The 12,083-nt window shown below is 51.7% G+C and overlaps 1 protein-coding gene across 1 annotated transcript in view; it reads left to right on the forward strand.

The window, feature by feature from the left end:
- LOC149443169 (uncharacterized) overlaps positions 1–12,083 on the forward strand; it is a 50,124-nt gene that overhangs the window by 3,985 nt on the left and 34,056 nt on the right. Inside the window, exons 6-7 of the mRNA XM_089655804.1 lie at positions 6,296–6,531; positions 6,616–6,914. Coding sequence (XP_089511930.1) covers positions 6,296–6,531; positions 6,616–6,914 — 535 coding nt within the window. The remainder of the gene's footprint in view (positions 1–6,295; positions 6,532–6,615; positions 6,915–12,083) is intronic.

The raw sequence follows: 12,083 nt of genomic DNA on the forward strand, positions 1-12,083 counted from the left end.
CCATTGACAGCAAAGATAGGGCATTGTTTGCTCTCACTGATGATGGCACATTTTCTATTCCCACTGGCCACAGTCTGGCCCTCCTAAAGTCAAAAGGACCATAAACTGGTCCTTTGTTTAGAAAGTTTGGAGACCCCTGCTGTACAGGTTCTTCATGTTCCCCAATACCAGCTCATACATTGGACTTGTTTCCAACCAAAAATGAATGAATTTGGCAAGCTACCCTGCCTATATTTAGGGCATGCAGCCTGGTCTGGTTCAGGAAGTGGGGGTTGCATGGTGTTTCCTCATCCCTTTGGTCACATTCACCTGTTAGCTGGGAATACTCGGCTGGAAACTGAACAGAACGGACGGGGATGTATTGCTGGTTGTCAGGATGACTGCAACCGCTGACTCTCTACTGGGGGTGAGCCGGACTGCCCTGGGCTCGGATAGAGCAGGGTTCGGTGAACTTCTAAGTGGTTCAGATGCTGAACCTGGACCCCTCGGTGAAGTCAATGGGAAGTGAAGCAAAAAATGCCCGTTTCCTGGGCTAAGATGAGGTGGTCCTCTAAACCAGGGGTCTCCAAACTTTCTAAAGAAAGGGCCAGCTTACTGTTCTTTAGACTTTAGGGGGGGGCTGGAATGTGGCTGTTTGGAGTAGAAAAGGTCCTGACGTCAATGGGAATAGACAACTCCCCATCATTGGTGTCAATGTGCCCCATTGTTGGTGTCATTGAGAGCAATTGTGCCCCATTGTTGGGTGTCATTGGGAGGAATAGTCCCCATCGTTGGGTGTCAATGGAAGGAATTGTGCCCCATCGTTGGGTATCACTAGAAGCAATTGTGCCCCATTGTTGGGTGTCATTGGGAGGGATAGGCCCCATTGTTGAGTGTCATTGGGAGGAGTTGCGCCCCATCATTGGTGTCATTGGGCCCCATTGTTGGCGTCATTGGGAAGAATTGTGCCCCATCGTTGGGTGTCATTGGGAACAATAGTCCCCATCGTTGGGTGTCATTGGGAGGAATTGTGCCCCATCATTGGGTGTCATTGGGAGGATTAGTGCCCATCATTGGGAGGAATTGTGCCAGATCTTTGGGCATCATTGAGAAGAATTGTGCCCCATCTTTGGGTGTCATTGGGAGGAATAGTCCTCATCGTTGGGTGTCATTGGGAAGAATTGTGCCCCATCGTTGTGATCCCAGTGATACCAATGATGGGGCACTACTCCTCCCACTGACACCAATGATGGGGCACAATTCCTCCCAGTGATGGGACACTATTCCTCCCACTGACACCAATGATGGGGCACTACTCCTCCCACTCACACCAATGATGGGACACTATTCCTCCCAATGATACCAATGATGGGGCACTACTCCTCCCACTGACACCAATGATGGGGCACTACTCCTCCCAGTGATACTGATGGAACACTGTTTCTTACACTGATACAAGGGGTCACTATTCCTCCCATTAAAACCAAGGCTGGGGCATTGTTTACATCTGCTGACACCGGGGCATTTTCTACCCCCACTGGCCATATTCTGGCCCCCCCTAAAGCCTAAAGGACATTAAACTGTCCCTTTGTTTAAAAAATTTGGAGATCCCTGCTCTAAACAAGCAGCACTGACAATAAACAGACAAGACAATGACCATCCTGACCATACATGGCCTACAGAGGGTGATGATTACACTACACAGGCAGCCAATGGGCAATCATTGCACTATGCAGCCAACACAATGATGGAGTGACTGGGTCAGGAGTATGGAGCATAGAGCCCCTTACATTGCTGGTCAGGAGGAAGAAAACATCCCCCAGCCTGCCATGAAGAATATGTTCCATCATTGGTGTCAGAGGGAGGAAATACTGAAGGAAGTAGAGGAGCGGAGGGGTAAATGGTGCTTAAAAGCTTTAAGGCCCTTAATGGAGTACTCGGGCTTAGGCCCCTAAGTTCTAGGGGATTCTGAGGGAAGGGGTCTCTTGGTCTGTGATGGTCCTCCCTCCCTATCTGCACTTCCTTAGACTTTAACCTCACCGTATCACTGCCCAAGTGATATGTTCTAGGATATCAGGTGGAATGAAGAAGGTAAGTCCTTAACCCCCGTCCATAGAGGTGGAATCTTCGTGCAGCAAACCAGTTCAATAACAAAACAAAGCCAACAGAGAATCTGGAAAGCCAATACAAGGAGGTGGTCCTCTGAACCAGGGGTCTCCAAACTTTCTAAAGAAAGGGCCAGCTTACTGTTCTTCAGACTTTAGAGGGTGGGAGGCTGGAATGTGGCTGTTGGGAGCAGAAAAGGGCCCATGGGAATAGACAACGTCCCATCATTGGTGTAAATGGGCCCCATTGTTGGCATCATTGAGAGCAATTGTGCCTGTGACGGAAGCGTAGGCAGGACAGAACGGACAAGGAAGATAGTAAACACAAAACTTTATTGAACTATGAAAGGCATTCAATCAGGACAGTTCATGGCACTCCGCAACATACAGCTTGTAGGGACACGGTAAGCAGGCTCACGGGGACTCAGCGGGACTTTGGCTGGTGGTCTGACTTCAGCACAGCTCCCACACAGCTCTCTAGGGACAACATCAGGCTCACGGGGACTCAGCAGGACCTTGGCTATTGATCCAGCCTCAGCACAGCTCCCACACAGCTCTCTAGGGACAACATCAGGCTCACGGGGACTCAGCAGGACCTTGGCTATTGGTCCGGCCTCAGCACAGCTCCCACACAGCTTTCTAGGGACAACATCGGGCTCACGTGGACTCAGCGGGACCTTGGCTATGGGGTCCGGCCTCAGCACAGCTCCCGCACAGCTTTCTAGGGACAACATAAGACTCACGGGGCTCAACGGGACCTTGGCTATGGGGTCCGGCTTCAGCACAGCTCCCGCACAGCTTTCTAGGGACAACATCAGGCTCACGGGGACTCAGAGGGACTTTGGCTATGGGGTCTGCCCTCAGCTCAGCTCCCACACAGCTTTCTAGGGACAACATCAGGCTCACGGGGACTCAGAGGGACCTTGGCTATGGGGTCTGATTCGGGTAGCGATGGCTTAAGTTCTCAGGGGGGACAGTCCAGGTAGCTATACACCGGGCACGCCGTGGGGTAGTTCAAACAAGGGTAGTCTGAGCACACAATCGGGGCAGTTCATGGCTTCTAGGGACACTCACGATAGGCAGCTTGCAGACACTCAGCAGCAGGCGGCTTGTAGGGACACTCAGCAACGGACAGGGACCCTCACAGCAGTCAGCTTTCCAGGGACAGCAGCGATCAGCAGACAGGGGCCCTCACAGTGGCCAGCTTTCCAGAGACAACAGCGATCAGCAGGCAGGGGCCCTCACAGCGGCCAGCTTTCCAGAGACAGCAGCAATCAGCAGGCAGGGGCAGCAGGTACTCCCAACCCTGGAGTATTAGCAGAGGGGCAGCGCGTACTCCCAACCCTGGGGGTAGTTAGCAGAGGGGCAGCGGGTACTCCCAACCCTGGAGTATTAGCAGAGGGGCAGCGGGTACTCCCAACCCTGGGGGTAGTTAGCAGAGGGGCGGCGGGTACTCCCAACCCTGGGGGTAGTTAGCAGAGGGGCAGCGGGTACTCCCAACCCTGTGGGTATTTAGCAGGGTGGCAGTGGGTAATAGTCCTGACCTTTGGGGGGGTTGGTCTCCTGCAGAGTGCCCAGCGGTTACATCGGTGGAGGTCCGGTCCCCACCCGGACCTCCCACGACAGCAGTGGCGGCAGGCAGAGAGAGAGCGGTTGGGGTCCCACGCCGGCCTTTTAAAGCCGCCAGTACGCTTCTGGGTTGCCCTGGCAATGGCTGGCTCAGCGCTGCGTTTGCAGGGGCAACGAGGCACTATTACCCCCCTTTACTCAGGCCGCGCGCTCGTGAGCGCGGCCTTTGTCACTGGCGAGCGCAGAGTGCGGGAAGGCGCGCTGCATCTGCCGGGGGCGTGCGGAGACCTCATGGTGGCCCCCCGCCGGGGTCTCCTGGTAGGGGGGGTCACAGCTCCTCCAACTAGATTGCTGGGGGCTGTGATCCTCGCCACAGGGGTCCCCTCCCCCCATCCTGCACAGCCTGTTTCAAAGGCTGTGTGCAGGATGAGAAGATGTGGCGAGGGAGGGGGGAGCGTGCAGGGACAGCGGGCACACCGTGACAGTGCCCCATTGTTGGGTGTGATTGGGAGGAATAGTCCCCATCGTTGGGTGTCATTGGAAGGAATTGTGCCCCATCATTGGTGTCATTGGGACCCATTGTTGGCGTCATTGGGAAGAATTGTGCCCCATCATTGGGTGTCATTGGGAAGAATAGTCCCCATCGTTGGGTGTCATTGGGAGGAATTGTGCCCCATTATTGGGTGTCATTGGGAGGAATTGTGCCAGATCTTTGGGCGTCATTGAGAGGAATAGTCCTCATCGTTGGGTGTCATTGGGAAGAATTGTGCCCCATCATTAGGTGTCATTGGGAGGGGTAGTCCCCATTGTTGGGTGTCCTCGGGAGGGAGGAGGGGAATCTTCTGGAGGGGTTAAACAGTACAACCACAATGCAGAAGCACCGAGGATACCCGGAACAAGTCATGTGACTAATGATCAGCCCCTGATATGTACAAACTGTCCGTACATTTATTGATGGTTGGCAACCCCAGTCCAGACTATGGGGTGGATTTACTAAAGGCAAACAGACGGTGCACTTTGTAAAGTGCAGTTGCTCCAGAGCATCCTCCAATCCTGTGCAAGCAAATATGCTGGGTTTTTTTTTCCTCCTTGCATCCAATCGGGTGTTCTTTACAAAGTGTAAATTCACCTCTTACTAAACTCGGGAGCAACTGCACTTTGCAAAGTGCACCATCTGTTTGCCTTTAGTAAATCAACCCCTATGTGTGTTCCCATGGGGTCAGTAGTTCTTAAATGATCGGCAAACCTATTATTACCGCCCCCCCCTCATATCCACATCCTGTTATTGTGTAACCAGTCAGTAGTCTTGAGAGCCCTGTGCGCCCTTTACCTCCAATTACAGAGAAACAGATATACCCATACACACCCAGCACAGGGCCGGGGCCACACTACCAGACGGTTCTTGGGGCTGCAGTTCCTCTGAGCTCTACAAGGTGGTGATCTCACTTCTACCCAGACAGGAAGTCTCTATGGAAGGCAGGAAGTGATGTCAGCTAGAGCCAAGAAATTTCATACTATAGGACCTAGAGAGGAGTCACTGCTGGAAGTGGCAGCGGAGGAGGTAATAAAATCTGATTTTCTATTTACAGGAAATTCCAAATAATTCTTACTTCAGTTTGTCAAAATTATCTATATAAGAAAGCCGGAATAGATAAAATGACGACACGAATGAGGATGGAGGAGGACCGGAGTCACATGACTGAGAGGATACTAAACCTCACCCTGGAGATCATCTACCTGCTGACCGGAGAGGTGAGGAGGATGCTGGGAGGTCACATGACATCACTCTCATCTCTATTAATAAAACACAGACCTAACCAGAGAAGTGAGGAGGATTCTGGGAGGTCACATGACATCACTCTTATCTCTATTAATAAAACAGACCTGACCGGAGAGGTGAGGAGGATTCTGGGAGGTCACATGACATCACACATACCTGACCGGAGAGGTGAGGAGGATTCTGGGAGGTCACATGACATCACACAGACCTGACCAGAGAGGTGAGGAGGATTCTGGGAGGTCACATGACATCACTCTCATCTCTATTAATAAAACACAGACCTGACCGGAGAGGTGAGGAGAATTCTGGGAGTCTAACATGATGTTCCTATTGGTTCCTCAATACAGAGATTTCCTCTTCTGAAGTCAGGTGATCGTATGACCATCACAGTGCCTCCATGTGACTCCCTAAACCCTGAGAGACACAACATGCAGAAGATTCTAGAAGTCACCAAGAAGATGAAGAGCTGCTGACAGGAGAGGTGAGCGGTGCCAGGAATTCTGGGACATTCTCCAGTAATAGACAAGGGATGTGTCTGGATGGTGACTGTATCATTGTGTGTGTCAGGTTCCTATAAGGTGTCAGGGTGTCACTGTCTATTTCTCCATGGAGGAGTGGGAGTATTTAGAAGGACACAAGGACCTCTACAAGGACGTCATGATGGACAATCAGCCGCCCCTCACATCACCGGGTAAGAGGAGACTTTGTTGGAAAGGAGAGAGCAGTACGGAGGCTCCACCTAGATCCCCCATCATCTACAGGATGAGTCCAGTCTTCCTCTTTATTCCCCCCCCCCCCATCCTCACTCTCTGACCTCTGGTGGGGCTCCTGTCTAGTAATCCTCTTTGTCTTTGTATTTTAGTCCATGGCCGGGAGATGAGGAAAACCTCCGAGGATTGTCTCACTTTGTCTCCAGACTGGAAAGTAGAAGATGAGGACATCACACAGCATAGTCCAGGAGAAAACCCGGCTCCCTCCATTGTCCATCCGGCACCACCCAGTGTAGATGGACCATCGGATTCCTCGTATCCTGAGGAACCTCAGACTGTGCGGGACCGGGCCGATCTTCCAACAGGGAAGAGCTTCTCCTGTACTGAGTGCGGGAAATGTTTTCATTTTAAATATAATCTTAATGTGCATATAAGATCTCACACGGGGGAGAAACCGTATTCCTGCCCTAAGTGCGGGAAATGTTTTTCAGTAACGTCCCACCTTTACCGACATCAGAAAACTCACACGGCTGGAAAGCTGAATTCCTGTCCTGAGGAACCTCAGACTGTGCGGGACCAGGCTGTCCTTCCAAAAGGGAAGAGGTTCTCCTGTACTGAGTGCGGGAAATGTTTTCATTCTGAATCCAAACTGAATGAACATGAAAGATCCCACACAGATAAGAAGAGGCCACCTTCCTGCCCTGAGTGTGGGAAATGTTTTTCAAAGAAGTCTAATCTTTATGCACACCAGAAATTGCACACGGGGGAAAAGCCATTTTCCTGTCCTGAGTGCGGGAAATGTTTTGTGTACAAATCATATCTTGTCAAACATCAAAGTTCTCAAACGGGGGAGAAGCCGTTTTCCTGCCCTGAGTGCGGGAAATGTTTTTCATCCAAGTCTAATCTTCACACACATCAGAAATTGCACACGGGGGAGAAGCCATTTTCCTGTTCTGAGTGCGGGAAATGTTTCTCATACAAGTCCAATCTTTACAGTCATCAGAGATTGCACACGGGGGAGTTGCTCTATTTTTGTGCTGAGTGTGGGAAATTTTTTTCAGACAAGTCCAATCTTTACCGTCACCAGAGATTGCACACGGAGGAAAAAACATATTCCTGTCCTGAGTGCGGGAAAGGTTTTATAAAAAAATATATGCTTACCAAACATCAAAGATCTCACATGGGGGGGGAAACCATATTCCTGTCCTGAGTGCGGGAAATGTTTTTCAGATCAATCCAGTCTGTGCATACATCAGAGATCGCACACGGGGGAGAAACCATACTCCTGTCCTGAGTGCGGGAAATGTTTTTCAGACCAGTCCAGCCTTTGCATACATCAGAGATCGCACACGGGGGAGAAGCCACTGCCCTGTCCTGAGTGCGGGAAATGTTAGTCAACTCCTTAGCAACAATGAACAAGTCTGTAGACAGAAACAGTCTCTGCTTTTGAAGAGCCCTCCAGCCCTTCCCAGTGTACCTCCTCAGACCCCCAATGAATTCTCCTCCTCTCTCAGCTGCCTGAAGTTTTCCCTGGGCAAGGGGACCCAGAAACTGCCACTTAGTAAAGTGGTCTCAGATGAGAAGCCAGTTGGGTTGGCCACCTGACTGCCCCCTCCCCTTGTCCGGCCTGGGGGGGGGTTGTAGGATTACTCACTCTGTCTCTCCTGTGAGCTTGATGGGTTGGTAGCTTCCTTCAGGCCTTAAGCTGGGCTGGTTCCTTCCCCGCTCCTCAGGCTGTCCTCACTCACAAGACGGTAAGGCAGAGAAATCTTCCTTTCAAGCTCCTGCCTGTAGGTAGGTCCCTCTCCTGGGCACCCTCCACACTCCAGCTCTTCACTCTATCTACATTGGCCAACTCCTCCCAGGCTCTGTGTAATGGAACCGGACCCCGTGTGCACTTGGGTATTTCCGTTATAATACTGCTTCTCTGTCCGAACACAGATGCACGGACACCACTGCTGACCATACAAGACTAGACGGCACCAGACTTGAAGGAAACCAGGAAGAAGACTACTTTATTTGAACACAGATACAAGATATATACATTCAAGGGAACAATTCCCCCTCCCTGCATAATGACACAGGGCAGGGCAATCCCCCCTCCCTGCATAATGACACAGGGCAGGGCAATCTACATTTAGTAACGAGACACACCAGCAGACAGTCCCATCAGGAGGGAGGGCTGCTGGAGACACCCCCCACCAAGCCAATACACATAAACACATACATCCCATAATAGTTTGCTCCCAAGCCAGACACACAATAGAACAATGGGATGCAACCACACAACAAACAATCCACAACCCCCCACCCCAATATTAGGACATATCACCCTGTACCCCTAACAGGCACAGGGGGACTTACACATAAGAGGGATATGGGGAGCTGAGACAGGGGTCTCCCCACCTCTCCAAAGTGAGCTGTGTTCCATGGGCCCCCCACCCAAAGTCACTCCTGTCACATATCTCCCCTTTCGGCAAGAGACTAATGCAGGAGGAGACCCCAGACGGGTGGACTCTGAAGTTAGTCTGTTCTTCCAGTCCCCCAATGCCAGCACCCACACAGTACCCCAAACAAATGGTCCCACACAAAGCATTACTCACCCAGCCAACCTCTGCCTCTCTCGTAGAACATACCCGCCACTAGGGAGAAGTACGTACTGGTCCTTCTCCCTGAAATCCTCTCAGCCCCTGGAGAGAAGACAGGGTGGCTGAGCCGACTCCATCATGCTGTGGGGTATCTGGGCAGACTGCCCAGCATCCCTGGGGTATCCAGGTGGTGACTGTAGTCTCATCCACTTTGACTTGATGGACATCCCTCAGTGTTCGCAAAGTAAGGCTGACATCCTCTTGTCCCAATGCCAGACCCTTTTCTGGGGTTGTGTCAGTGGAGACCGAAGTCCCATCCACGGACATCAGCTCAAGCTGCCGTTGTGAGGTGCCGATTGCATCCTCTTCCTGTAGCTCCTGCGGTGCTGATTGTTGTGGGCAGAGGTAAACAACACCATGCCCTGATGCCATCTCTTCTGCTGGAGGCGTCCCGGCTGGTTCCTCCTCAGCAGAAAGGTCAATCAAATCCCCAGTCTCTGGAACTGGTGTCTGGGGGTAGGGGTTCACCATCTCCTGTCCGTGGAACGCAGAAGATGTTACCAGTGCTGTGCAGAGTTCAGTAAAGTTTGGCCCTGTTGTCAGATCTGCTGGAGGCACACCGGCTGGTTCCTCCTCAGCAGAAAAGCCCAGTCTCTGGAACTGATGTCTGGGGATAGGGGTTCACCATCTCCTGTCCGTGGAACCCAGAAGATGTTACCAGTGCTGGGCAGAGTTCAGTAATGTTTGGCCCTGTTGCCAGATCTTCTGCTGGAGGCACACCGGATGGTTCCTCCTCAGCAGAAAAGTCAATCAAATCCCCAGTCTCTGGAACTGGTGTCTGGGGATAGGAGTTCACCATCTCCTGTCCATGGAACCCAGAAGATGTTACCAGTGCTGGGAAGAGGCTAGCAGAGCTCTGCCCTTTTGTCAGCACTTCAGGTTTGGGGACGGCAATCTCTGGAATTTCCACTGCCGATTCTTGGGCATGCTGCCGAACATGTTTTAGTAGTTGCCTGTATGCCCTTTCCAGATCCTGTTCTTTCATCAGCAGGTATTCCAGATCTGGTTGAAGCTCTGAGACCCATGTGAGACTGAACATAGCCTCTCTGTCTTCTCACAGGTCCTCAAGAGTAGGTTCTCCTTCATCACCAAACACAAAATGATCTGTAAGGCTCTCCTACAGCAATCCAGGACCACCAAAGTCATTTCCTTCAGGAGAGCATCCTGTTGTCACCCCGAAATATTCCTGCTCTGCGTACCATTGCAGAGCCCAATATTGGTTGTCCAGCTCTAGCTCCTGCTGGACCAGCCTGTCCAACTCAGTCACCCATTGCTCCTGGGGTCGCTCTCCCAGGAATGGCGTCCGTAACTGGTGTCCGATGGTCCCTGGCCCGTTCCCCTGGGGTTGGATAGCACTTGCCCTTGCACATACCAGCAACCTGGAGGGCTCCACTCCAAAGTACCTCCCGAATCTGCTGCCTGAGCTCCAGGAACTCATCCGTAGACACAGTCCTGGGGTATGTTGCAAGAACGATCCGCAGCAGCCCCGGGAACTCTGATGCCAGGTCCATATCTCCACTGGGGTGACCGTCATCTACTTTCCTGATCTTGAATCCCGGTGGTGGTTTGGACGTGTTCACAGCTTGGAAGCACAATCCCACCGCTTGCCACCAATGTAACGGAACTGACCCCGACTGCACTTGGGTATTTCCGTTAGACTCCCGCTTCCCTGTCCGAACACTGCCCACAGACACCACTGCTGACCATACGAGACTAGACAACACCAGACTTGAAGGAAACCAGGAAATAGACTGCTTTATTTTTAAAACAGATACAAGATATATACACTCGGGACAATACCCCCCCTCCCTGCATAATGACACAGGGCGGGGCAAACCACATCTATCAACAAGAGACACATCAGCAGACACCCCCCCCACCAAGCCAATACACATACATCCCATAATAGTTTGCTCCCAAGACACAAAATAAAACAATGGGATGCAACCACACAACACCAAACAATCCACAATCCCCCACCCCAATATTAGGACAGATCACCCTGTACCCCTAACAGGCATAGGGTGACTTACACATAAGAGGGATATGGGGAGCTGAGACAGGGGTCTCCCCACCTCTCCAAAGTGAGCTGTGTTCCATGGGCCCCCCACCCAAAGTCACTCCCGTCACACTCTGCAATATTTAAGGGTTGCCTTGGTCACTACGCCCAGACTACTGCCAGGGGATTGGCCAAGGTCCCTCAAGTATGTAGATCTGAGCTTCCTCCTCCAGAAAGCCCTTAGGTTTCTTGAGAGGTGGGAGGGCTCCAGAAGCTCTGATCTTCAGAACCTCCCTAGCTGTCCTGAGGTGACCTCACTCCCAGGGGTTGGCCTGCAGAGTCTCTCAGCCCTGACCACAATTTGACCCCTCTGGCTATTACACCCGAGCTGCTAACTGGCTCCTGACTAACCATTAGGATCTAGCTACACTAGGAGGGTGCTACATTTGGTATGCTGCACTTCCATGATCATTTTGTCACTTTACGTTGTTCTGGTTTATTGGTGTTGGTATTGTAAGAGTGATATTCATGTTAATAAAGTTTATTTCATCTTAGTCGGCCTGCTTCCTGGTTTCCTGAGGTACAGCCCACTGATGGGGCCACCTTTGCTGGATTCCTGTGGTATCCCTGACATGACACTGCAGCCATTCATGATCAGATGGTCTACACCTGGGAATTTGGTCTCAGCACTTGTTGGTTGCTGCAAGATTCACCCGGAGGAGGCTTTGTACCATGTGTGTACTGATCTTCTCCGACTGCCTCATTCAACCAAGTGGGGCCCTCGTCCTTTTATCCAAGCCACCCCGCATCAGTCTTGCCTTCTGCCTCTTCATATCTGGGATTCTCAGCAACCAGGCCTCACGCTATGGTAATTCCATCTGCTCAAGCCTGTCTTAGGAGTACCATCCATCATTTGGATGGACTGCCTCATTCGACCAAGTGGGGCACGTCCTTTTTTCTAAGCCACCCCACATCCAGCCTGTGTTCCAGCGACCCAACCTCAACTATAGGTCACCTGCTATCCAGCCTACTGGTTCTCTGTCCACTGTCCAGTTTGGCTCCATAGACTGTTTGATGGGTAATCAACCTGTCCTCACTCATCTCCTGACCATTGCCATCAAGATGGCATGCTGCCTACTAATGGGATCCAGTCCCCCTCTATACTACCTGCTGATGGGGTTCAACTTGCCTCTATGCTTGCCGACAGGATTCGGTCTGCGGTCTGCTGCTGGTGCCTTGCTCTCTGCTTCCAAATCTGCCTCCTCTGCCAAACTTGCCTCTCATGCTCCTTTG

The sequence above is a fragment of the Staurois parvus genome, unplaced genomic scaffold (assembly GCF_062004578.1).
Source record: "Staurois parvus isolate SC_StPar_1 unplaced genomic scaffold, SC_StPar_1.0 ptg000874l, whole genome shotgun sequence".
Taxonomy (NCBI): domain Eukaryota; kingdom Metazoa; phylum Chordata; class Amphibia; order Anura; family Ranidae; genus Staurois; species Staurois parvus.